The sequence below is a fragment of the Diabrotica virgifera genome, chromosome 6, assembly GCF_917563875.1.
Source record: "Diabrotica virgifera virgifera chromosome 6, PGI_DIABVI_V3a".
NCBI classification, from domain to species: Eukaryota; Metazoa; Arthropoda; class Insecta; order Coleoptera; family Chrysomelidae; genus Diabrotica; species Diabrotica virgifera.
The window spans coordinates 240,625,850-240,653,294 of NC_065448.1; the positions used below are offsets into that span (position 1 = coordinate 240,625,850).

General features: G+C 32.9%; 1 protein-coding gene across 5 annotated transcripts in view; it reads right to left on the minus strand.

Annotated features, from left to right (window-relative positions):
- Positions 1-27,445, minus strand: part of LOC126887422 (aquaporin AQPAe.a-like) — a 214,594-nt gene that overhangs the window by 12,282 nt on the left and 174,867 nt on the right. For all 5 annotated transcript variants that reach the window (XM_050654937.1, XM_050654939.1, XM_050654938.1 and 2 more), the window contains 3 exons: positions 9,204-9,373; positions 5,196-5,339; positions 4,100-4,312 (listed from right to left, as the gene is read on the minus strand). In XM_050654937.1, coding sequence (XP_050510894.1) covers positions 4,100-4,312; positions 5,196-5,339; positions 9,204-9,373 — 527 coding nt within the window. The remainder of the gene's footprint in view (positions 1-4,099; positions 4,313-5,195; positions 5,340-9,203; positions 9,374-27,445) is intronic.

Sequence of the window (27,445 nt, forward strand, 5' to 3'; positions counted from 1 at the left end):
TTATATTTTGTTTAAATATTAAACTAATTTATACTTACTACTTCTCAAACATTTTTATTAGAACAGTGCCAAAAATTAAAATAATAAAAGAATAAAACACACACAAACACATTAAACAAGCCACAAATGATGTCTGAACATTAATTGTCGAAAAATTTTTTAACTAAATACGTATTTTCTGAAAATACAATTATATAATAAATATACTTACAATCATAAAATGTATTAAAAAAAAACAAAAAAGAAAGTTTCTATTGGGACTCGAACCAGCGCTGATAAGAGCGGTTGGTATTGGAATTCATTCGCCTTCCCCGCTTAGCCACGGACACTATGTGTCATTATTTACGAAGATCGACTAACTAAACGGATTAAACTTGTGATATTTTGATATTTTGAAAATTGATCAAATTATTTTAATTTTGAATTGAAATGATTTAGAATTGAAAAAATACAACAAAACAGAGTAAAAAAACAATATATTAGGTGAATATTGATAGAAATTTTGATGGTAATCAAATTATATAAATAAAAGTATTACATACTATGTATTTTGGCAGATCAAATAGGTAGGTTTATACCCATGATACAGTAACAATTATTACGTACCTGTTGCTTTTAAAAACTATTTAAAAGTCACTACAATATTATAAACTTTTTTGTTTCTGTCCTCACAACAATAAAACTAATATATTATACATTTGTTTACCTTTACCTTTACCTCCAAACCACAGCTGCCATATCGGATAATTTTTGAGATGTCATTTGAACATCCAATCAGAACAAAGTTATAATGCGCATGCGCCGGGCTGATAGGTTTTAACATATAAAAAAATCACCCTCTATCGCCGGTAAAGAAGTATAACTTCAAAAACTTGGGTAAGTCCATCTGAATTAAGGAGGCCGTTGTACCCCCCCCCCCCTGGCGACAGGACTATTTGAACAGCAACTCAGAAAACCTCCGAGTACTCCCAATCCGTTTGCATCAATTTAGTACCGAAAACTCCCGAAACTCCAGAAGAGGACGTGCCTTAGGCTATAGGTGCTCCGGTGTTTGTTATGATGGCATATTCGTGTTCAGCTATTCCAAAGAGCCAAGAGTAATCCGTTTTTATCAATTTAATGCCGAAAAACCTCAAAACTCCAGAAGATGACATGCCGTAGGCACAATGTGATTCGTGGGTCAGATCTGAAAGTGTATGCATGTTCAGCAACCCCAAAAACCTAAAAGTAATCCATTTAATTCCTCCATTTGATTCCTCCGAAACTCCAGAAGATAACCTGTCTTAGGCACCAGGTGTTCCTGTGTCTGTGCTCATCAGCAACTATTCGTGTTCAGCAACCATAAAAACCTATAACTAATCCGTTTGCGTTAATGTAGTACCAAAGACCCTCGTAACTTCAGGAGCCCCTTTTATTGACCTTGGATACCAGGTGCTCCAGGAGTCGGTTCTGGTGGCATATTCGTGTTTAGCGATCCCAAAACCCCATGAGTAATCTGTTTATTTATATCCATTTAATGCCGAAAACCCTAGAAACTCTAGAAGATGACGTCCGTTGAAGGTGACGGTCAAAGTAAAGGTCGCCATTGGATAGCCAGGAACAAATCCTAGACTACTAGTACTTTTCTTTGATCCAAACTTTTACATGTTGCCAAATAACCAGTAACTCAGGGAATTGAAATACCCACCCAAGTAGGAATTTTTCGACGCATTGGTTGTCAGTACAAACAAATGCACTGTCTACAATGTTGCCCGAGAGCATTTTCAGTTGTTTCGGCCAACGTCCCCCACCCCGAATGACATTACGATGTTACAACCTGTAGTTATACCACAGTTATACGGGAAACTAATTTATTACCATTGTGACAACTACATATCACAATTCAGTTTTTTCAACAATCGCAACGACTTAAAAATGTTATAATGCTAAACTAATTTACGCCCTGGCCGACTCTGTAGTTGAGTAGTTGTCTGTGTCTGTCACGTCACGACCCTGTGTTGTTCTAGAGGTGTGACACGTTTGCGGCAACTTCCAGAGGAGAAAAAGAATTTACTTTATAAGCTTATTTTTCTCTTATTATATATTTCATTTTGATGGAAATTTTCGATTTATTTAACAACCTGTTTATTTGTTTTTTTTTAATAGCTGGTTTCCATTCCATTGTTTTATCAGTAGATTTGAGATTTGATAACCTTAATCTTTGTATCTGCTTTGGTAGACAGGGTTGCCAGGTCAGTTTTTACTCTTTCAGTAGTTTTGTTTTCACAAAATCAGTAGATTCTTTGTAGGCCATATAAATACAGTAATACAGTGATATGCACATCCGTCCTAAATGTCCCAAGAGGAATTCCACAAAATTGGAAACCTAATTATTCCAAACCACCAACTGGTAATTACCATTTTTTAGCTAAAATCTACTAAATCAAAAACTAAAATATACTTAAGGATATTTGGGATATATTTGGGATTTTTTATAATAAAAACAACAGCTAACTTAAGGGGATAGTCGCAAAATGTCGTCTGTGAAAATGTTCAATGTATTTTAAATGTTTTCATTTTTTGCGAATCCTTAGAAAACTAATAAGTATTTTTGAAAAATTTAAACGCACAAAGAAAGATTACGTTATTACCGAGGACCGAAAGTCCCTGAAAACTTCTATAATGTTTATTTTAATACGTTACAGGGGTGAAAAAAAAGAAAAAATTTAGTGTGACTTTTAATTCCAAATATCTCGTTCAAAAGAAACGTTTTGGTTTTCCTAATAATTCAGTCTTTCATTCTGCGTTTAAATTTTTCAAAAATGGATCAAATTCTGTTGAAATATATCAAAAATCTACTAAAAAATATTGCCTACTAGAATTTTTTTAAAAATATCTAAAATCTACCAAAAAAGTAGAAATCTACTAAATGTGGCAACGCTGTTAATGAGAATGATACACTTTTGACACTGGTCACATGATCTCTGTCACCCAATAAGAGGGTGCGTTCTAAAATGGTTTTGATAGTCGTCGCGGCCGGGTTTGGTTGGCGATTGGACTTCTAAGTTGTCTTATCCGTCTAAGGTTGGCAATAAGGTATTTTTTTAGTAATATTGGTAATATTGTTTAATGCGCCATTTTGGTTTTACTTGAGATTTTTGGGATGTAAAGACAATGAATACACAGAATATAAAAGATGCAGGCATTTTCTGATACCTTTAAAAGCACCATCAATACATTAAATTTATACAGAACATCTTTAACATAAATTTTGACTTTTATATTAAAATTTGATTTTTTAAATTTGCATATTTTTTATCAAAAATGCCATAAAAAAAGGAGCGCGTGTGTTTTTTCGAGGTGAAATATCCATATTTGACGGTAATCTGAGATGCGGTTATAAATTTCACATCAGGTAATAAGTCCTTTATGTATTTATATAAATTTAAATACCCAATACGATGTCAAAACAGTTTACTTTTTGGTTTTCGCATTCACCATACAGGTGTTAAAAATATAGGTAAAAAACATAACTAGTCTGACCACCGAACAACGTCTGACTCCTTGAGCAACCATTGCACGCGCAGGTGCTTTTTATAGTCGCTTCAGTTGTCTTATGCGACGTTTACGAACCGATGTTGCTTAAACAGGAGGTTGCCTAGGCAACGTCAAGACAACTCAAAAATCGTCCACCTAATCAGTGCAGAATAGGGTCGTCTTCTAGGCAATAACAACGTTGTAAGAAAACGTTGCCACGCGGTAGACAACGTTGTCGCGTCGACAAATTGCTACTTGGGCATTAAATCTTATAATTTTCCGACTTTGTGCCTATATATCTTGAAAATCCTCCATACGATCAAGTTGTGCCCATAAAAACTTATCATCACAATGCTTCAAAGTGTATTTTCCCAAAGTATGAACTAAATCCACTGGGACCTAATTTCCATAAGGTTTGTGCGGGGTACTTTTGCTTGTTAGTATGATTTATAAAGCTTCGGCAGCATTTTCCTCTCTAACGACTTGAGTAATAGGGATTCCATGTTTTTACAAACCTTTTGGGAAAGAGTACATTCTAAGGTAGAGATACTTGGAAAATATTAATAAATATAATGTAACTTACTGCGGCCATAGAAATCCCAGCGATAATTAAGGCAAACCTCAAAGGTGTTGAGTCTGTATTCTTCTCGTTTCTTTTGTCCCAAACTGCACAAACAATTAATATCAAGGTTGTACTTATAATCGTCTCTATTGCTAAAGCTTGCATTGCCGTAATTTTGGGATGTGGCAGCGTCATACAAAATCCATCTTTATAAAAGTCAGTAGGCAATAATACCTAAAAGTATTATGGTAGAATAAGAATATGAAAAAAGGTTGGTAAAAAGGCTACCGGTTGCGACACTTACGATTTTTGTGCCATCATAAGGCCACCAATAGAGAAGTTTTTGTTTGTTAGACCTTCAAACTTTCAAATATGATAGAGCTGATTAAAAAATATCTTTGACCAGAATGATAATTTAAAATAATTCCGTTGCGTCCCAATGGGAATTTGAATTATCTTTCAAATTCCCCTTAAATTGATGGTTGAGCTGTTTTTCGATTCAGAGGAGCGCACGCTAGCGCTGTTGAAAAAGCCTGAAACGGTGGAAACAGCTGTCCAGCGATTGTGCAACCCTCTGCATCGAAAACAAGCAAAACCATATATTCTCTTTTCTTCTAAAATAACTGTGTTCGTCAAATTTGCATAATATAATGTCCACATTTTATACATTTTAACTATTTGTATATCATACATATATTTGTAGATCTGTATATCTGGGATTAAACCGATTGACAACATGCAACTATAACTAATTTGATAAGTATAAAAAACAACTTAGTAAAACATACACATAGACACCCCCCTAGCACCTGAGTAGATGCGTCCTTTGGAGAAGATGATGACATACGTGATCACCTACTGATACAGCCGAGAATCATTGTAACTGATATACTTATTGTAGTTTTGTTTTTTCTAACAAATAAACACTTCTGCATTGTTGGCCTGATCAAGGTACAACATTTTTAAGTCCCAAAATCGGTAGTCTTTTTACCAACAAACAAACTAAGATTGTGAGTATCAACAATTTTTTCATATCTTGATTGTATTATGGACTCACATTGGCAAACTTTTCTTTATTGTGATAGAGTAAGAGCTTTAGTTTAAAATGAAAACTTACTTTGAGTAAGGCGAAACCTAGAGTAGCACCTAAGAATTGAGCTGCAATATATACTATGGACATCATTGGTGACACGAGCTTCATGAAAACGGCTGCAAATGTGACTGCGGGGTTTAAGTGAGCCCCTGAGATGTGACCAAATGTCTGTAATTATAAAAAGAAAATTTAAATTAACATACAGGAATTTATGGCTTTCTTATTTAAAAATTTGTCTTGATATTATTGTACAGCTTATCAGTCTGTGCAATTCTTCCATTTATCTTATCTTCTAATTTTATATCCCGGCTTATGGTTAACCCCTAATACATAATCTGTCTACCTGTTCAAGTTGCTTGCCATCGACTTCTATTTTATGTTTTCCTTTTTGTCTTCCAATTATTATTGTTTTTGATTTTTTTTTTGCTTATTTTCATGTTTCTGATTTTTAGCTCTTCATACAGTATGTTTATATTTTCTTGTAATTGTTCTTCTGACTCCCCAATGATCACCAGGTCGTCTGCGTAGCATAGTTCTGATATTTGTATCACTCTCAACTTCCAATATCCTACATTATTTTCTCTCCATTTGTGACTCCATTTGTTAAAGATGACGTAATAGCTCTGTTTTCCTTCATAATCATACATCTCCAAGTGGAGCAAAGGGCACCTTGCGCTGTTTCAAGTAGCATGAGGAATTATGGTGAGGTTGCTAGTCCCACGCATAATCTGTTGAGTTCCGTCCAATTTTGTTTACTAGTTTTCTCCATTCTCTTCTGTTTTTCGCTATCTTTTTTGCATCATTTCATGTTAAATTATTTTCTTTGAGTCCTTTCTCTATTGTTCTTTTCCATGTATAAGATGGTCTACCCTTTCTTATTTTGCTTTGAGCATTGTAATGTAGAGATTGTCTAGCAATATTTGTTGCTGGTTTTCTTAAGGTGTCTCCTATCCACTTCCATTTCCGTTTTTTTATTGTATGTTCTATCCTTTCTTCATTTGTTATTCTCCACAATTCGTCATTAGTAATTTTGTAACAAAAATATTCTCGGTATAATACGTAGGCACCTGTTAATAAAGGATTGTATTTTCTGAAAGAATTGTTTATGGTGTTTCCATGTTTCTGCTCCATATAACAGGACAGACTTTACATTAGTTTCAAATAATCGTAGCTTTGTTCTTCTGCTGATGTTTGTCGAGGCCCATATCTTGCGTAAAGAGTTGAAAGCGTTTTGTGCCAAGCTTATTCTTTGTGTTATGTCCTTTTCTGTGCCACCTGTTGTGTTTACCAGACTGTCCAAATAACAGAAATCTTTTACTTCTTCTAATTTTTGTTTACCTTCTAATTATATTGTTTCCGTTCGTTTTCCCATTTGATAATATTTTCGTTTTTTTTGGGATTTATTTTTAAGCCGGTTGTTTTTGCTATGTTGTTCAATCTGGTAATTTTGTTTTGCATGTGTTGTCTGTTTGATGTTATGAGGCATATTTATGTCGTCAGCGAACTCTAGATCCTCTAGTTTTTTAAATGGTGACCATTGTATACCTGTTTTTTATCTTCAGTTTGTTTTATTATCCAATCTATGACTATTATAAACAACGTCGGTGCCAAGACACGTCCCTGTCTTACTTATTTTTTGATGCTTATTTGTTGGGATAGTTCCCCTTAATGAACTCTAGCAAAACATTCGTCGTAGAAAAGCCTTATTACTCTTATATGTTTGTCTGGTATTCCATAGAGTTTTAATATCATCCACATCATATTACGACTTATTGAGTCAAACGCTTTTTCGAAGTCTACAAAGTTGAAATATAAACTTTCTGATTCATTTCCGCTGATTGTTCCAGGATGATTCTTAGGGTATTTATATGGTCAATACAGGAACTTGGTTTGAAAAAAAATTTTCTGCGGCACAAATTGAGTGAATTGTAAATGAGTACCTATACCGCAAAACATTGATTTCTTAGATATAAAACTAACACTTTCGATAGCGAATAAATCGAAAACTATTAATTTTATCAAAAAAATGTATAGAACATTTTTTGCTTAGAATGAACGTTTTTATCAACTTTTGCGGTCAAAATATTATAAAAAATTTCGACCCCCGAGATGGGGTGGCAACCACCCCCATGGTAAAAGCGCATTTCGGCATCACATAGATTTTGATCCTTGGATTATCTACTTATTTTCAAATTTTCAAGCAAATCGATCCATTCTGTAAAAATTGTGAGGTGAAAAGCTTCAGTTCCTGGACTAGTTACTGAATAGTTTTTTAGACCCTGATTTTCGATCTCCAGTGTGTGTTTTTAGGGTGGAATACATGGGCGACTGAAAAATAACCTCTGTTTTTCGCTACTATCCTCCTTTGAATATCTGGTTCCTTTTTTCTATCCGTGTTTAATGCAACTCCCAAATATGAGAACCTTTTTACAGTTTCAATATCGTTCTCTAATTCGACTGTACATCTGTTTGCCCTAGCTCCTGCCTGTGTTAGCTTTTTTGTCTTTTGAATATTTATTTCTAGCCCGATCTCTTTTGTAATTTTTTTTAATTGCGAATATATTTCTGCCACCTATCTTCCATTCTATGAGACATACTACTGATGTCATCGGCATTGGGGGCAATCTGTATTGATTTATTTGTTAGGAGATTAGCTTTTTTATAATCAGTAGTCTTGTCCCATATTCGAGAGCCAGGCTGAATAATGTCGGTACCAGTCCATCTTCTTGCTTTAATACTTTGACTTTCGAGAAGTTCTCAATGAGCTATTTGGAATTTTGACAGTTTCTCTTGACAGTTGAGTCCATTCTTCCTCTTACTAGTCCGATGTAATTTTGAGGCATGTTAAAGCTATGTAATAGTTGATATAACTTGTGACTATTAATTGTGACTTTACCATTGATTTTTATCTCCTTTTGTATTGTATTAGAATTCAAGAACTGAACAATATTTTGCAGCATATGTTGATTAATCGTTAAAAAAAATCTAACATTTTATCCTTTTCTAACTCTAAAAATCTAACGTTTCACTCGTAAGTGCCTCCAGGAAGATTGTAGTAAAGCGTGGGAATTTTTTTAAATTTTTTATTTTTTTTTATTTTTTTATTTTTTTTGTGGAATTTATGGCTTTGATGAGAACCAATTATGTTTAAAATTATTAGAAAACAGATGTTTTTAATATAACAAGTAAATAAATAGTTATTTATGATATAAGTGTTAAAAGTACAATTTTAAGGCACGCATGTGAAAGTTTGCAGAATGAGCGAAGCGAATTCTGCAATTCATATGAGTGCCTTAAAAATGTACTTTTTAACACGTATATCATACAATATTTTTGTTAATTGCTGAAACCATGAAACCTATGACCCGTAAAAGGTAGAACTGGTTGTCTACACTCGAGGGGAATGTCTAAAAATTCTTAGCGAAAATATTATACCGTTACATAAACTATTTTTTCTACAAACGTGTTAAAAATGCAATAATACAGTTTAAATTAAATTTGAAAAACCCTTTAAACCACCTTTTTCAAATTGCGCAATTTGTACTATTAATATTTATGTTAACAAATGAAATATAAATATTTTGACGTTTCACAATTTGACAGCTCACTTTTAACTGCAGTGCCTTAAAAATTTTAAAGCACTAGTGCCTTAAAGTAGCATTTTTAACGCTTCTATGGAGTGCTAAAAATTGCATTTTTAACACGGTTGTAGAAAAATATTATAAAATAAAAATTTGTTTTAAATTCTTATTTAAATTAGTGTTGTTAGAGGAAAAGGCAGTTTTGTTTTGGAGTATTGTTAGAGTATTGTTAGATTTTTTCTCTATGCGCGACTGCTTACATGACAGAAGTGAAGCGACTGCTCCCGGGTTAATGTCGGTGATAAAATGTAGCCTTGAAAAACCTTTCATTTTTCAATTATTTCCAGGTTTTGCTCTCACGGAAGCAAGAAGCAAGAAAATTAATTACGATAATCCTAATAATCTAATTGCCAGTTCATACAGGTCAACCGTTTTTGTACTTTTATCTTACCTGAATGATAAGCAGGATTACTAATCCGAACGTTAACGATGCCATGTGATGAACTGCTGCAGGATTATCAAATTCAGGAACACATCCCATGCAGCCTATAAACATCAGAAGACCCGTGCCAATGAACTCCGAGGCGAACATGGTAACGGCATTTGGTGCACCTTTGATATCTGTTTAAACAAAAAGAAGATATCAAGAAATAACCAACAAATAAAATTTATATTATCTATAAGATGAATAGTTGAGGAAAAACAGTTGAATTCAGGTGTTTCTCCTTGGCCATGATGGTTTGGTGATACACCCACGATATGAAAAAAGGTTTAATGTGTTTGTATTGTAACGTTTTTGTTGTCGTTTTTTCCTGTTTTTTTTCTGTTGGTGTTTGTACGGAACACAACTGTAGTGCATAAAGGGTTGGCAAAAACCAAGGTTTTTTTCAAAAAACCAAAAAAAAACAGGTTTTTTGGTTTAAACCAGGTTTATTTGATACAAAGTATAATAAGTTTAAATACTTTAAAAAGTGAATAAATTATTTTATAAAATAATAGTAATAAACAATGAAAAAAAGATTAAGATAACTTTATTTTTATTTACACAAACAAAAAATTAATATAACAAAAAAAAATCTTCAAACGTAATAATATTCAAAATCACTAAGTTCAAAAGTAAACAAATAAAATTTATTTATCTTAATTTTCTTCGTTTGCGGCAGCTGTATTAAAAACTTTAAATAAAAACACCAGTTAGGAGGCTCAATAAAAAACCTGTTTTTTTTTTAAACCAGTTGGTATAAACCTTGGTTTACACCAAAGTTTAACCCATTTAGCGCCAAAGGTGCGAAAACGCACCATTTTTTTGTAGAATTTTTTTTTGGCAATTCGTTAAATTTTTTTAAATCTTTGTATTTTTTAGGCAACCAGAAGATATAATTGTAACTAAATTTAATTTTGTTTAATTTCCAAACTAATGCTTTCATCACAAAAATATTTTCTAAATGTCCGACATTTTCAATCCTTCGACGCAACTTTATTTTTACTGTAGTAATTTTATCGGCATAACACTTTTGTGGTCAAATAAATTAAAACATTATTTTTTTAACCTATTTGTACACCAATTGTTATAAAAATACAAAAAAAATAATTTCTGAGTCATCAAATCTCGTGTTTGAAAATAATGGTTCGATAACGAACCATTGGCGGAAGTCGACATATAATCCTGTCTGATCAGGAATAAGTTCAAGGTGATGCACAGGCAGTAATTTGTTGGGATATTTCTTTATTATGTGTAAAAACACGTATCCACTATGCTTTCACTCCGAGCTCCTGCAACTGCTCCACATAGTGGACACGTTTGGCGCTCCCGGGCTGTGCAATTTTGCGCACTCTGCCTCGGCGCTCCAATCTGGGGCGGTTTATATGTAAGGGAGCGCATACCGTATCGATTGGAGCAGTTGCAGGGAGCGCGAAGCGCAAGAAGTTCGTGAACATAGTGGATGGTTGGCGCTCTCGGACGATGCAACAGTGTGCGCTCCGCCTCAGCGGTCCAATAGGTGGCGGTTTATATGTAGAGGAGCGCATGCATGTAGATGGGAGCAGTTGCAGGGAGCGCGGAGCGCAAGAGGTTTGTAAACATAGTGAATGGTAGGCACTCCCGGACCGTGCAACAGTGCGCGCTCCGTCTCGGCGTTCCAATTGGTGTCGGTTTATATGTAGAGGAACGCATACCGTATCAATTGGAGCAGTTGCAGGGAGCGCGGAGTGCAAGAGGTTCGTGAACATAGTGGATGGTTGGCGCTCCCGGACCGTGCATTAGTGCGCCAAAGACCGTGCGGCAGTGCCTCGGTGGTCCAATATTACGAACATAGTGGATACGTACCTTTAGAAAGACGGGTATTCTGGTATTCAGTTTTGTTATAATCTAGGGTGGGGGAGGGGGGGGCTCCATAAGGGAGGATGTGTAGTGTTGTAGACAGTAGACAATATGTCGATTCGTCGAATTTATGCAACTGGCATAGTGCAAGATACAGGATTGGAAAGTGTAAACTTCAAATATCTAAAATAATTTCTAAAAAGGATAGAGGGCCGTTCGACTTCATTTTTGACAAAGATGCTGAAGAAGGTGTAGGCAATGTTCTAACCATATTATTTTTGTTTATGAAAACTTCCAGGTCCATTTACACTCTAAATGGTTTGAGACTTTTCACAACAAATAAAATTGTGTATTTCAATTTTTATATCTCATTTCCGCCAAAGGTTCGAAAACGAACCATTTTGTTGTTGTGACACCTGCCATTATCAAAGTGTAAAAAAATTTTTTTACGAATGTTTAAGTTTATTTTACTCTAGTTAATCAAATATATTACATATTATTGCAGTATTTCTTTGCTTGGCGGTTAATGGGTTAAAGCACGTTAGTGTAAACCTGCCAACCCTGGGTGCATACATGGGTCTATTGAATAAAAAGAAGTATTTGCTTTTACTTCCTCGTGTTTAAGTATTTACTTAATAGTAATTGAATAAAGCATTAAAAAATGACTTTATTCAATTAGTATTAAGTAAATACTTAAATACTTGTAAGTAAAAGCAAATACTTCATTTTATTCAATAGACCCATGATTATACATTGGGTCTATTGAATAAAAAGAAGTATTTGCTTTTACTTAAAAGTATTTAAGTATCTACTTAATAGTAATTGAAAAAAGTAATTTCTTTAATGCTTTATTTAATTACTATTAAGTAAATACTTAAATACGAGGAAGTAAAAGCAAATACTTCTTTTTATTCAATAGACCCATTGTAATACAACTAGATACTATTAAGATGCTCATGAACATAACCCTAAATTGTGGTAATTTTTTACTTTCTATTGACCATTAGCTCCAATAAGCTCTAAGTCCATAGAATAACGGACATAATAGAGAGGTCACTAGAACAAAAGAAAGTGTGCTCCGCTATCTTCCTCAAAATGGAGCAAGCTTTTGATAAAGTATGGCACGAAGGACTTAAATACCAATTAAGCACGATTTTATTGGAATCTTATATATCAGAGAGAGTTTTAGGTTTCTGCAAAAAGAAGCTTACTCAGAACTAAAAGAAAGCAATGTAGATGTAGCACAAGATAGTGTGATAGGACCAATATTGTACCTATTATACACTAGTGATATCACTGAATTAGATAAATCTACATAATACAATAGCTACCTTTGCTGATGATTATATCATGAAGAAGCAGCAAGATAACTCTCTCTGTCCCTGTTAACACATTTAACAACTTAACTAAATGCTGGCGAATTAAATTAAATAAAATGAAGACTTCTTCTAAAGGAGCCTAGCTTTTAGAGATATTGGCGACCACATTGACCCATGTTATTCTATTAACAGCAGCTCGAAATAGATCAGTTGAAGTTAGACCTGTCCACTTCCTAAGATTGGCTAGCCAGGCCATATAGTTCTACGTCCAGGGCCTTTCTTGCCTTCTAAAATCAACTCTAGAAGTCGGTATTTATTATTACGAATAATGTGGCCGAAGTAAGCCAATTTTCTGTTCTTCACGGTGTTGATAATTTCTTTGTCTTCTCTGAGCCTCTGAAGAATAGGTATTTTAATTGTGTGGTGTATATATGAGACCCTCAACATACGTCGTCGGTAGCACCACATTTCAAACGCCTCTAATCGTTTTATGACAACATCTTCTGTAAGATTATAGCTTTCTGCTCCGAAGAGAAGGACACTAAAGACGAAACATTCAAGAATTTTTATGCGTATATTGATAGTTGAGTTGCAGAGAATCTTCCTAATACCGTTAAAAGAGTTTCTGACTTTTACAATACGAGCTTTTCAATGAAGTCAATGCACATTAATTTTACAAACAAGAAAAAACAACACAGTCCTGTTAATGTAAATAATACTGAGCTACCATATGTCGACACAGCAAAATATGTTGGTATTACATTAGATGCTATGCTACGCTGAAGAGACCCATGTTCAAAAGAAAAAAAGAAAAAAGAACAGCTTAACATCAAGTTTAAAAAATGTATTGGCTATTGGGAAGTCAGTCTAAAAATTCTAAAACTTATATGCGCATATGACATCCATCTGTGGGGTTATTCTAGTAAGAGTAATTTAGACATCACCCAGCGATTCCAAACCAAAGTGCTAAGTAGCATTGTTAACGCTTCTTGGTGCTATAGAACCAGTGACCTCCATAGGGACCTAAAAATGTGTACTGTTAACAAGACCATAGAAAAATTAACCAACAGTCACGAACAACGACGTCTTCAACACGTCGATGTTAAGGCCATCAAGTTTCTCGACCACACAGATCTGGCTAGAAAACTCAAGAGGGCGAAACCCTTTGAGTTAGTTAAGTGTAAAGCAGAGTATAGTGCAAGTGATGGTACAGGTTAATATTTGAGCAATATATTAACAGAACCTAAGAGAGCCTATCATTACATAGGGACAGATTATAAGCCTTCGAGTTATGGGCCTACAGAAAGATATTAAAAATAGTTTGGATGGACAGAGTCAGGAATGTTGAGGTGTTGAGAAGAATGGGAAAAGAAAAAGAAGTTTTAAATACAATTATAGTTAGAAAACTGCAATATCTGGGACGTGTCATGAGAGGCGAGCGTTATAACTTGCAGTTGTAGTTAATATTACAAGGAACAATACAGGGTAGAAGGAGTCGTGGAGAAAGACGCATCTCCTGGTTAAACAATTTGAGAGCTTGGTTTAACTGCACTTCTGCTGATCTTTTTAGAGCAGCGGTATCCAAAGTGCGAATTGCCGACCTTCTTAAAGGAGATAGCACATTAAGAAGAAGAAGGGATCCTATTGAGTTTCTCCTTAGTCTGTTTTTAGTAGTACTTAATCATTTATTTTTGTATATATGCATAAAGTAAATATCAGTTGAAATATATTTTTTCTTTACCGATACATTTATTTTCAATCTCTTTAATCTAAAGATCAACAATCGGTAGAATAAATGTCAAGATCTCTGTACACAAAGACCAAAAAATATACGTACAAGTATGTTGGTACATAAAACTACATTAAATACCGTGTCAATGGTTGACTAAATGTCATAGATTGTTAAACGCCCTAATATTATTAAATGCATTATAAGATATTATTAACAAGTATAATATACTATTTATAACCTTACTAAAAAGTTCATGAACAAAAAGGTAACTGTAAATCATTGTGCAATCACAAAGAGTAGTAAAATTGTGAGCGAAATATGCAATGCAATAAAATCTGATATTATATTCTTTGATTGCTATTAACATATTTATATGCTGATATTACGATGATGTGTGTATGCCACTATGCAAATAAAGCTAGACGAAAGCACAAGGACGAATCTGATAAAACTACAACGCTTAGTGAAAAAATGAGACATTATTTTTCCCAAAATATTCACCCTTGCTATAGAAGACATATTTAAGAAATTGGAATGAAACAACAAGAGTATAAACGTAGACCAATTATACTTAAACCTTTTGAGATTTGCAATGTGACATAATTTTAAAATAGCCAAAAACTAAATGATCCAAAATAGTCGAGGAAATGAAGCATTTTGGCTCGCAATTTTTTCGTCCAGCATGGATTTACTTGAAATTTTCACAGAAGGTAGGGAATAGTCCAAGGCTCATTTTCTATATCATGCCACTGTACGCTAAAACCTTGGGGGTGGTTGCCACCCAGTGGCGTGCTGGCCATATAAATGAAACGGTGCAATCACCGAGAGGCTGCGGCCTCTTGAGGCCGGTCAAATAAGTTTTTTTCACAAAAAATTTTAGATATAACAAAAAAATTGTTTAATTTCTAATCGAATGATATTAACAAAACATTTCAAAAACAATTTTAATCTTTGTAAATTATAAAATACAGTTTAAGTAAATGAATAAGACTCTATGCACATAAATGATTGCTACAGATAATATTTATTTTCATTCATGCAAGTATATTTCTGGTTTTCCAATTTCCTTCGAACATCTAATAAATACGTAGGTACACTGCAGAATATAAAAATGGAAAAAAATTTTGCACAAGAGTTTTCCAAAAATATGAGAAACATAATGATAAACTCATTCAAATTTTTAAAAGTATCGAAAAATGATGTAATCAAGGCAAATCGTCATCTACATCCGGCACTCTACCTACATCCTAGAAATTTTGATACAATAAACATGGTAATACTTATACCTTTGACGACATCTAAATCATTTACTGAAAAATTAAGAAATTTTTATCCTACCATATCTGCGACTGCAATTAGAGAAGAACTCGTTGATTTTGCTGATAAATAAATTGTATTAAAAATAGGATTTTGCAAAATACTGAAATTATAGATAGAAGATCGAGTTAATGATGAATATGTTCAGTCTACAGAAAATATGAAGAATGATATTATTAATCTAAGTGATAATGAACATGAAGTAACAAATGACAATGTTGTTGATACCGTGAAAGCTTCACCTCCGTGTGGTACTGAAAAGTGTAAAGATTATATAGCTTGCTGTTACGCTGTCTTTCATAAGCAAAACTTCTATCATTGTACTTCGACTAGGTAGGTCATTCGACCTACCTATGTAGCTAGTTGCAACTACTTTGGATCTGAAGTTTTTAACCTGATGGTGGACTGATTAGTCCGAAAACGTTTGTTTTGTACTAGTGATGTACCCACTTTAAGTCCAACTTGGATCTTTTTTAGAAAATTTTAATAAATTATATACCATCTACCTACAAGAGAAGATTTTTACTTCCTTAGTAATCAAAGTTTTATGTTTGATTTACAAATAATTTATATTTTTGTATTTCTGTTTTTGTTTTATAAATAACGAGTAAAATATTCTTATAAATGGAAGGTAAAATGAGGATGAGAGGCCGCTTTTCTATAAATTCACCGGGCCGCTTGAAAAGTTCCAGCACGCCACTGTTGCCACCCCATCTCGGGGGCGGGAATTTTTTATTACATTTTAACTGTGTAAATCGATGTAAACAGTGATTCTAAGGAAAAATGTTTTTTACATTTTCTTCGTAAAACTAATATTTTTCGAGTTATTTTCTCTTGAAAGTAACAGTTTTTCCATGAAAAAATCGACTTTTTTAGAGGGTTTTTTCAGAATAGCTCGAAAAATATGCATTTAATCAAAAAAACTGTAGATATCAAAATTGTATCTTTTAGAAACAGAAATCAAATTCTTTTTCTGTAATATCTTTAAAACCAATAAAAACCGAGATACGGCATGTTAAAAGTTAGCTTTTTTCGTCAAATGCATAATTTGAAATATTTAAAGTTAAATAACGGAAAAACTTTGCATTTTTCGAAGAAAACTTAAATAACCTTTTTTCAATTATACGGCTAGGTCTCTCAAAAAATAATAATAAAAAGTTTCTATCCTGAAAATTAAGCGACTTCTGATCAAAAAAAGGTCGGTACCTGCTTTTCTCTATGAAAATAATCAGTGAAAACAACCCCCTAACTACCCTCCTAATTAAAAATTGATCTTCACCTTTCTGTAATTCTTTTTATATTTATATTATTAATACACCCAAGAAGTTTTACCTATTAAAAAGGCCTAATTTTAGAAAAATTGGAGTTTAAAGGAAAATTAATTTTTTGGAATTTCCCATTTTTCACAATTTACTTCAAAATATCTCCGAAAATACTGGAGATAGGAAAAAAATCATGGATCACTAAATTGTAGATTTTTTAATAGCTAAAATTTCCTTGTACATAGATTTTCATTACAGTAAACAGTTAGCGAGATATAGCTGTTTAAAACCTCTATTTACTAGCAAACACCCCCTTATTCGAGCCGTTTAAACCCACCCTAATTAAAAACTAAGGGATCTTACGGAATTTAGTTTACACAGTCTTATAACTTTTTAAAAATCTACAAAGTCATTTTTTAAATAACTTTTTATCGCCAAAAATGAAGGAGCTATATATATAAAACCAATTTTTTTTTGGAAAATTTGGATAGTCCGCTTATGGATAATTTTCAATGTATGTATATTACCACAGAATCGGTTCGTATACTGGAAGATGACTAAAAAACTATTTGTATTTGTATTTGTATATATTTGTAAATTCGTATTTTTGTGTAAATGTTTTTGTAATTCTTTAATTCTACTCTTTTTTCTGTATAGATCTATTAAAATATCTACTTATAAAAACTGTAATGTTATTAAGGGTGGTTTTTAAGGGTTGATATATTATGATATTATATCCTAAAGTATAAAACAATCATTATTTTAACCAATCAAAACCAAATTTTACCCATATTAAAGTTTACAATATTTTTATATAATTTTTGACAATAAGGGGTAGTTTACACCCCTAAAAATAATCAACGCCCTTAATCATGATATAATCATGATATAGAATATGAAGTACAGGATGAGATGATCCTAATCCCAAATTTTTATGTAAATCGATGCAAGCCGAAATTATTCTTTTAGGATAAGTAATTTTTTTTATATAGCTCCTACAAGGGTGGTTTTAAGGGTTGAAATATTATGATAGTATATCTTAAAGCATAAAACAATCATTATGTAACTAATAGGAACCAAATGTTGACAATATTAAAGTTTAAAATGTTATTTTATAATTTTTTACAATTAGGGGTAGTTTTCACCCTTAAAAAACCAAAAGCGTACAACGGCTCAATATAGAAAATGAACTAGAGGGTGTAATGAGCCTAATCCCAAATTTTTCTATAAATCGATGCTGGACGAAAAAATTGCGAGGTTTTGCCATTTTTTCAGCTTCATTTCCTCGACTAAAAAACGGCTTCGGCCACTAAAAAAATCAATAAAAAATTAACAATAGGCGCAAGCCACAAAAAAAATATTAACAAAACCCAAAAAACGGGCATGAGGGCCCACATCCTCGAGCGCCGAGTCACCGAACTGGACCTCGTCCAGAGCAGGGACTCGAGGACTCGAGGACCCGAGCAAGCAATACAGATCGAAGATAAGTCACTAGAGATAGCGGGAATAGAGCGCCTCACGCTGGCCTGCGTTGATCGGGGTAGGATTTCATGTGTGAGTCCGTGTACCCAGGAATCTTCATATGATAAGCACTTTGCTGATATTGAGAGCCCCTATAGCGCATCAGAGTGCTATGGGGGGGGGGGGAGAAGTGGAAGGTCTGGAGCATTGGAGCGGGGTGGAGTGATTCCTGCTTACATAAATTAATCCTCCTCGCCCCAATGAATTGTATCACCCGAATGTCAATCTCAAGGGGTGAGAAACTCTCTCAGGCTGGGTTAAATCACTATTAGACCAGGGCGCATCTGTAAAAATATTGGTACATTTGGACGTTGAGAGGTGACTCAAATTTTTTTGCAGAAATTGCTTGAAAATAACTCAAATAATAATATTTGAGTTATCCTCCTTCTCAAAAAGGTCCAGAACATTTTTTAAATAATCAAAATGTCACAAAATGAGGGAAAAATTCGGTTTTTTCTTCGTTTTTTCATTATAACTTTAAAAATATTCATTTCCGAGAAAATTTGTAGTAACATAAAAGTTGCTTAATTAAATTTTCTACAATATAGAATTGGTTATAAAATTAAAAAATAGTCACCATTGTTGCAAAATAGCAATAATTGCGAAAAAAACATACAAAAACAAGTATTCGCATTTTACGTTTTTCAACCATTTATGCTACAGATAGGACCTTCATATTTCACCCAGAAAAACTTTATGATACAGTAAAACAATACTGTAAATTTCATTAAGATCGGTTCAACAGATTTTGCAAAATAAATTTTGCAATCCAGCTTTCGCAAAAAAAATTCATTTTTTTAAATGTTACAGGACTGAAAATAAAGCAGAGAGCAAGTTGAAATTTTTTTTGCGTATAGAAGTGTCAGTTGCGTATAGTCTCCAATTTTCAAAATAAAAATCGATTAATTTCCACGGCGTCAGACATTTTTTTAAATAAACGTTAATTATTGGTGCTACGCGCAGGACAGCGGACACTTTGCTCTGATTGGGCATTCCAATGACCTTTGATAATGATTGATACATTTTAATTTTTATTACATTTCGATATAAATAAATAAATTTGTTTATTGCAAAATAAAAACACATACTTTTATTCTTTGAAATAACACTTTTTTTAGCAAAAACTTTCTTTGTTCATATATTTTAACTTAGAGAATAAAAGTTTAATATTTTTAAACATATGCAATTGTTTAAACAATATTTCACAAACAATAATAAAATTTGTTTGATTTTTGTGGAAATAAAATATTACAATACAACAAAATATAGAGTAAGAAAATAATATATTAGATAAAGATTGGAACAAATTTTGGTGGAAATCAACTTGTGTGAATCGAGCACCGCTGTCCTGCGCGTAGCACCAAAAATTAATGTTTATTTAAACAATTTCCTGAGGCCGTGGTAATTCACCGATTTTAATTTTGCAAATTGCAGATGAAACGTAGAGTACACTTCTATAAGCAAAAAAAATTCAACTTGCTATCTGCTTTATTTTCAGTCCTGCAACATTTAAAAAAAATGAATTTTTTTTGCGAAAGCTGGATTGCAAAATTTATTTTGCAAAATCTATTAAACCGATCTTAATGAAATTTATAGTGTTGTTTTACTATTGGGACCGTGCAAGTTCGGCAAAGCGACCTCTATTTCTACGCTCTGTACTTTTATTCGCACTTTTAATTATATTGGCCAATTATATTAGTCCTGGTTGCTGGATAATTGTCAAGACCATAGTCCAAAAAAATAATAAGAAGAAAAAAATAAGATGCTGGTTATGTTTAGCAAACGTAAACAATTGTATGTAGTAAATAAAATCCGTTATTAAAATGCAGTATTGCAAGCAAAATACAATTAATTAAATTTACCTTTATATAATAATTGCATATCATATCAATATTGTGGAGCAACATATAATTTTTCTAAGTCAATGACAGAAGGTATGAAATATACGTCAATTTGACAATTTCAATTGACAATATGAATTATTTAAGATAGTTGCAATATTTCTCCGCGACTCGCGCACGGTCGTTTCTCGTTTCCCTTTCCAAGTACTTGCACACCGCGAATATCATAAAGTTTTTTTAGATAAAATATGAAGGTTCTAGGTGTAAAATAAACGGTTGAAAACCGTAAAATGCGAATACTTGTTTTTGTATGGTTTTTTTTTTTCGCAATTATGGCTATTTTGCAACAAGGGTGACTATTTTTTAAATTTTTAACCAATTGTATGTTGTAGGAAATTTAATTTCGCAACTTTTATGTCAGTACAACTTTTCTCAGAAATGAATTGTTTTAAAGTTATAATCAAAAAACCAATAAAAAAATCGAATTTTTCCTTCATATTTTTACATTTTGATTATTTAAACAATATTTCGGACCATTTTGAGTGGGAGGATAACGCAAATATTATTATTTGAGTTATGTTCAAGCAATTTCTGCAAAAAAATTTGAGTCACCTCTCAACGTCCATCTCAAAACAGATGGGCCCTGGACTATATTGCTTGCTTGCTACTAAATGAATTGTTACAAAAATTAAATGAAGTTTTCGGAGCGGTAGGTTTAAAAACGGACTACAGAAAAACAAAAGTAATGAGCCAAGACAAGACAAAAATAATAAAACATGACCATATCGTACAAAATATTGAACATTATATAATTGCCATGTCATCAAATTGGAAAGCAAAATCATCATCCTGAAATTAAAAGAAAACCAACAACTGGCATGGAACGCTTTCGGAAACGTAACATACATCTTGGAAAACACCTCCATTTCTATAAACCTAAAGAGAAAGGTATTTAACACAATGTGTTAAATACCAACATGCAAGCTACCAACGGCTTGGAGACCGTAGCCCTTATCAGAAAATTAGCTAAAAATTAGAAACCAAAGTAAAGGGCAATGGAACAAAACATGCTTGGAATTTCCCTGAGGGACAAGATTAGGAACACCCAGATAAGACTTGGAAGGAAGGTCAGGGTTAAAAGTCAAGTTAACTAGGTTCAAGAGTCAAGTTGATTAGGTCCAACGGTACGCACCTCTTGAGTATTTGATCTTTATCATTGCTAACAAATATTTAGCTTGTATCGTGTCAGAACTCCGGTATGTTATATTTTGTCCAATTTCCGTTTACTTTATTACATTTTATTAAAACACTGTGTACATGACTTTAATTTTTGTAAAACTTTTCTCAAGAGACCATGCTGATGACAGTTCTCATAAAATGCCCGTTATTTTGTTACCAGCCACTGTAATCTATTCCTAAATATTCTGTGCGTCATCGTTTTATGAATACATTACCAATATTTGTATGAAATTTCCATTTAACCCATCTGTTTTGACTTACTATTGGGCATTATTGGCATTTTGTTTGCTAATATTTAAACTAATCCTTTAAAAAGTTCTAGCGAAAAATCCTTTCAGGTTCGTTCCGAGCTTTCCTGTTTATTCTATCTTATTTTGACAGTACGATTGTTTGTTTTCTAACCAAAAGGAATGATTCAAATTTACCGCGCTGTATTGCTTGTTTGTGGTCCAACCGCAGGAAAGTTTACTCTGTTATAAAATTTTGACATTAATGACATTTATCAAATTTTGACACTAGTGACATTTCATAGGTTAATTAAGTTATATCGGCGATTTTTGGGTTTTCTGTGTTATTCCTTTAATATTTAGATTGTTAGTCTTATATAAAAGGCAGTTGTTTTTGGACCTTTTTAGCGACGTATTAATTTAGTATAATAATTATAGATTACCGTTGAGGGTCGACTAGATCAACCAAAAAAGAAGATGTATTTGGTTATTATTCTAGTGACTTTCTTGGGTGTGAATCTGTCTTTTTAGTTTACTCCTCCTGGTTAAAAAATAAACTATAGTGACATGCCAACTTCTTTTCAATTGTTGCATTTTTCATTTACCGTACTCATTTCTGATTCCTTATTTTCGTTTTCCTTGTCTAAAGTCTCAGAAAAATTTCATAATTTTAACAATTTAATGCGATTGTTCATTATATCATTTATCATAATATACAAAAAAATACAAGTATATCAATAAACAACAGTTTTCTTCAATGGTTAAATGAAGGAGAAATACTGGCTAAGTTACTAGTTATTTATCTACAAGTCGTTAAAATTGTAACAAAATAGGAAATTTGAAAAAGACTTTAAATTTCTTTACGAAGATGCCTAATCGTACATGTTAGACAATCATCATCGCTGCTAATTTAAAATGAATTAAACCTTTACTTAAAAGCCATAGTCGACATTCAACCGTTAATTAACAATTGATTTAGCGTGACTATCTTAATCAGATGCAGACAGTGACTTAAGTTGAATAAATAATTACTTCCTTCCGACTGACATCTATAATGAGCATTAAACTGATGAGAAACTATTTGTATGACATAAAAAACGTAATATTTTTATAATAGTGCATCTCTAATAGTTATCCAACTAAACATAACATTAAGAACATACACAATGGACAATCTGTATTAACAAGAGTCAGATATTCACCTACTTTTTGTCTCTGTCGACAATTCACTCGTAATAACACGACCAAAAATAATGCCCAGTTGCACCAACAGATCTTAAGCTTACGACGAGAATAACACAAGAATTAATATAATATAATTATAATATATTCAGGGCCGCCGCTAAAGTGTTGGCCGCCCGTGTTCAACTTAATATTTGCCGCCCCCCTATTAACACTTTAGTTATTTCAACATAGGTACTAGTATTTAAAGAAATGTGCAGGAGATACATTGTAACCGTAACGCGTATATGAATAAAAATTGCTCTGATCTCGACGTTACTTTTAGTTAAGTCTCGAAGTTGAAAATTTGTTAATAGCTTAACGGTGTCTAGTCTAACAAACTTTGATGTATGGGAACACTGAAACAGGGGAAGTTTTAATTGTGGAACAGGTTAAAAATTTGGAACGTCAGACTACGAACACGTCCCATGTATTTTGTCGGAGAGAATATCCAATTGATTTGTTACCATTTCATTAAACTCTCATGCAAAAATCAGACTGGTGTTTATCACCGACTGGGCATTTTAATGAGTGGAACACCAAGAACATGTCAAATGACAGAAATCATGTTGGCTAGTAATAGCAGTCTGATTTTTGCATGAGAGTTTAATGAAAGGATAACAAATCAATTGGATGTTCTGTCCGACAAAATACATGGGACGTTTTCCCGTAAACATGGGCGCCGTAAGAGCAGTAAACTCATTGGTTGACTAACTCCTCCACCAATTGTAGATGAAATAGGAGTTAGTCAACCAATTCCTCGTCAGGTTTAAGGTTTACTGCTCTTACGGCGCCGTAAATTATCGCTCGTGTGGACTTAGCCTTAGCCACAGTCAGCTCGAAAGTCGCCAGTCACTATGAATTAAAAAGCATCCCTGGAACTACTTTATCACTACAACTGCAAAAGGGCAGTTCATATAATAAATAACATTTTCTGGCATTTTTGTTTAAATTGTTTGAAATATTACGAGTTTATAGAAATATCTGAATCATTATAGCCAGGGAGGTAGTGTCAAATTTGACCGGAGCAGTTTAGCATGGCTGTTTTCTTTTTATTTAGGTAGGTGTTCCAAAGCTTATTAACAAATGATGTGTCAGCTGGCCCAAAACCGGGGATTTTAGACAAGAAAAGGTAAAATATAAAGTTGATGGACAAACGCTACAACTTAAATGTCAAATATTTATATACGTTACTCAGAACATTTGATAGACTTGCTTACTTGGCTCCTACCTTTCACTCAGGAGATCCGGGTTCAAATCCTGGCGCGGAAAATTCTTTTTGTTTTTTAAATTGACATTTTATTTTGAAAAATAGTTATTTTTATAATACCACGGCATGTCCACTTGGCCAGCTAACATTTTTTGCAACGTACATGATGCAGCTGACGCTTTTTTATTACAATCTAAAATTCATAAATTATTGATTTATACTTTTTAATCTTTGCCACACTAGTCCAAGAATATTTTTTTATTATTAACTAGCTGACCCGGCAAACTTCGTACTGCCTTAAAACTAAATAATGTTTGAAAGTTTAATACCTAAAAATTACCAGAAACCCAAAAAATACTAAAAAATATTGCGTACCTATACTTTTTTCTACCAAATGCATAGTTTACGATTCTATAAGGGACATAGGTACAGACAAACATTCATTTTTATGTATTATAGAGAATATGGAATTATTTAGATTGCTATTAAAAAATGGGGGTTGGTGAGAGAAAAGTGAAAATTTAGGGTAGTATTTTTCGGTTCTACAACATATAAAATTAAGAAAAAACAGTTTGTCCAAAAAAAATAACAAATAATGTCTCCCTTTCCACTTAGATTATTGGTCTTACCAACTCAGGAACCTTCAGAGGATCATGTAAAACAAATTTGCTTATTAAGATCAATCATAATATTATGACCAAAAATGCATAGTTTGCGATTCTATAAAAGACAAACAGATTTTTTTATATTGTCTCGTATAAATAATAAAAACGTGGTATTATAAAAATAATTATTTTTCAAAACAAAATGTCAATTTAAAAAACAAAAAGAATTTTCCGCGCCAGGATTTGAACCTGGATCTCCTGAGTGAAAGGTAGGAACAAAGTAAGCAAGGCTATCAAATGTTCTGATTAACGTGTGTAAATATTTGACATTTAAGTTGTAGCGTTTGTCCATCAACTTTCATATTTTACCTTTTCTTGTCTAAAATCCCCGGTTTTGGGCCAACTGACACATCATTTGTTAATAAGCTTTGGAAAACCTACCTAAATAAAAAGAAACCAGCCATGCTAAAATGCTCCGGTCAAATTTGACACTATCTCCCGGGCTATTACTATGTATTTAATTTTTGGAATTTATTTTCGTTTAAAAAAATATTATCATCAGTGGCCTGCTTTTGGCCGCCCCTATAATCGGCCGCCCGTGTGCGATGCACACTTTGCACACATAGTAGCGGCGACCCTGAATATATTATAATAAAAATATCATAATATAACATAATAATAGATACAATTGATAATAAGGCAAGAATCGAAAATCATGGTGCAACGTAAGTGACACTCAAGGAGGCCCTATCTACAAGTAGAGCTTAGCTAAGCTGGAGCTTAAGATCTGTTGGTGCAACTAGGCATTAGTTGCTGAGAATATTGGTCAATGAATTAATTTTTGAGTATCCAAAAATGGAACACATGTAAATCGAAACAACACGTTTAAAAATAAAAGTTGATAAATAAAGTTGGAGAGGAAAGGAAAGTTGGAAAAAAGTTGGTAAGGAGAACGGTTGGAACAAAGAAGAAGAAACAAAGTATCCAGAAATGGAACACATGTAAAACGAAACAACACATTTAAAAATATAAATAGATAAAGAAAGTTGGAAAGGAAAGTTGGAAAAAAGTTGATAAGGAGAACGGTTGTAACAAAGAAGAAGAAACAGAGTATCCAGAAATGGAACACATGTAAAACGAAACAATACATTTAAAAATATAAATATCTAGATCAAAGAAGTTTGAAAGGAATGGAAAGTTGGAAGAAAGTTGGTAAGGAGAACGGTTGGCACTTTGTATAAACTTTTAAACTTCAATAATATATCGAGGGCAGAAAATAATTAATGTAGCGTACTCATAAATGTTTTGATTACTGACATATACCTGTAATAATTTCAATTTGAACTTTATTTAGTCAATTAGTATGTTAAGAAATTACTTATCACCTCTAAAAACATGTTACACTACTCCTTACATATACCTTTAAAATAAATCGATCGAATCCATCAAATATTCGATTAAAATGTTCCGGAAGTAAATAAATAAATTGCGGAACAAAAATATTCGGATCCAACAGTTTAAACAAATTAATATCAGACAATTAATCAGCATTTCTTGAGAAGATTATAGCGAACAATAGAAGAATACGATAATTGAAGGTTGCATTTTGGCTTTTAATTCGGTAAGAGAGATTAGTATTTATTAGGAGGTATTTATTAATGTAATTATTAAATTATTATCTTTATAAATCTGTATGGTCAACGCTTAAGAGGACTAACCAGCAAGTATGTCAGTGAAAATAATTGTGGAATTCGACTGTAATTTTAATGGAAATTTAATTTATAGTTCTAGGGTTATAAATAAATGCCTAATCAATATGTGATAAATGTCCAATCATAATCAAACAAGAAAATACTCCAAAAAATTGGAATCTGGCGTGCATAGCCTCTATCCACAAAAAGGGGGCAAAAAGAACTCTTAAAGTTTCAGAGATATAAGCGTTATTAGCTTATTGGGGAGGGTGTACGGTCAATTGATAAAAGAACGAATCGAAAACCAATATGAGGAAATGGAAGATCAGAGTGGATTCCCTATTGGAAGATCTTGTGTTGATAATATCTTTGTACTTCAACAAATTATAGAGAAAAGAACAGCCATAAATGTACGCACTTATTTACTGTTCGTTGACTTAGAGAACACCTCACCCTTAAAAAGATTATTTGACATATTGACGAAGGCAGGCCTAAGTAATGTATACAGCAACGCTATAGCGAACATGTGCATAAATGCAAAAAGTGCCGGTAAAATGGAGAATAAAATTTCAGACGCATTTCCCGTCACCAAAGGCTTAAGATAAGGATATTATTTGTGTCCAAATCTATTCAAAATCTATACTCAGGAAGCATTAAACAACTGGAGGAAAAAATGCAGAGAAATGAGAATATAACTTGTGAAAAAATCTTTCCTTTGCAGCCGATCAAGTTATTATGGCAAACGATGAGAAAGATATGGATTCTATGATCAAGTTTATTATGGCAAACGATGAGAAAGATATGGATTGTATGAGTCGAAAGTTAACCGAAGAATACAAAAATTGGGAACACAAAATCACTATAAACAATATACCTAAAACGCAATATCTTATAAAATAAAAGTCGAAAAAAGATACCCACAACTCTCGATTGGAGATATAAAAAAATGCAAAGAATTTAAATATTAAAGGACAGTTATATCAAAGGAAGGAACATCGAAACAGGACATCCAGCAAAAAATACAACAGTGCCAAAATGTGGTACAAACAACAAACTCTACACTAAATTAACCAACAAGAAGAAGAACAGGAAGGATTTGCAATCCCCTAGATACAATAAAATCCAAAGAACTTTTATAATATGGGCATGTAATTTGAATGAAAGATGGCCAAAACAAGCCTGAAACTA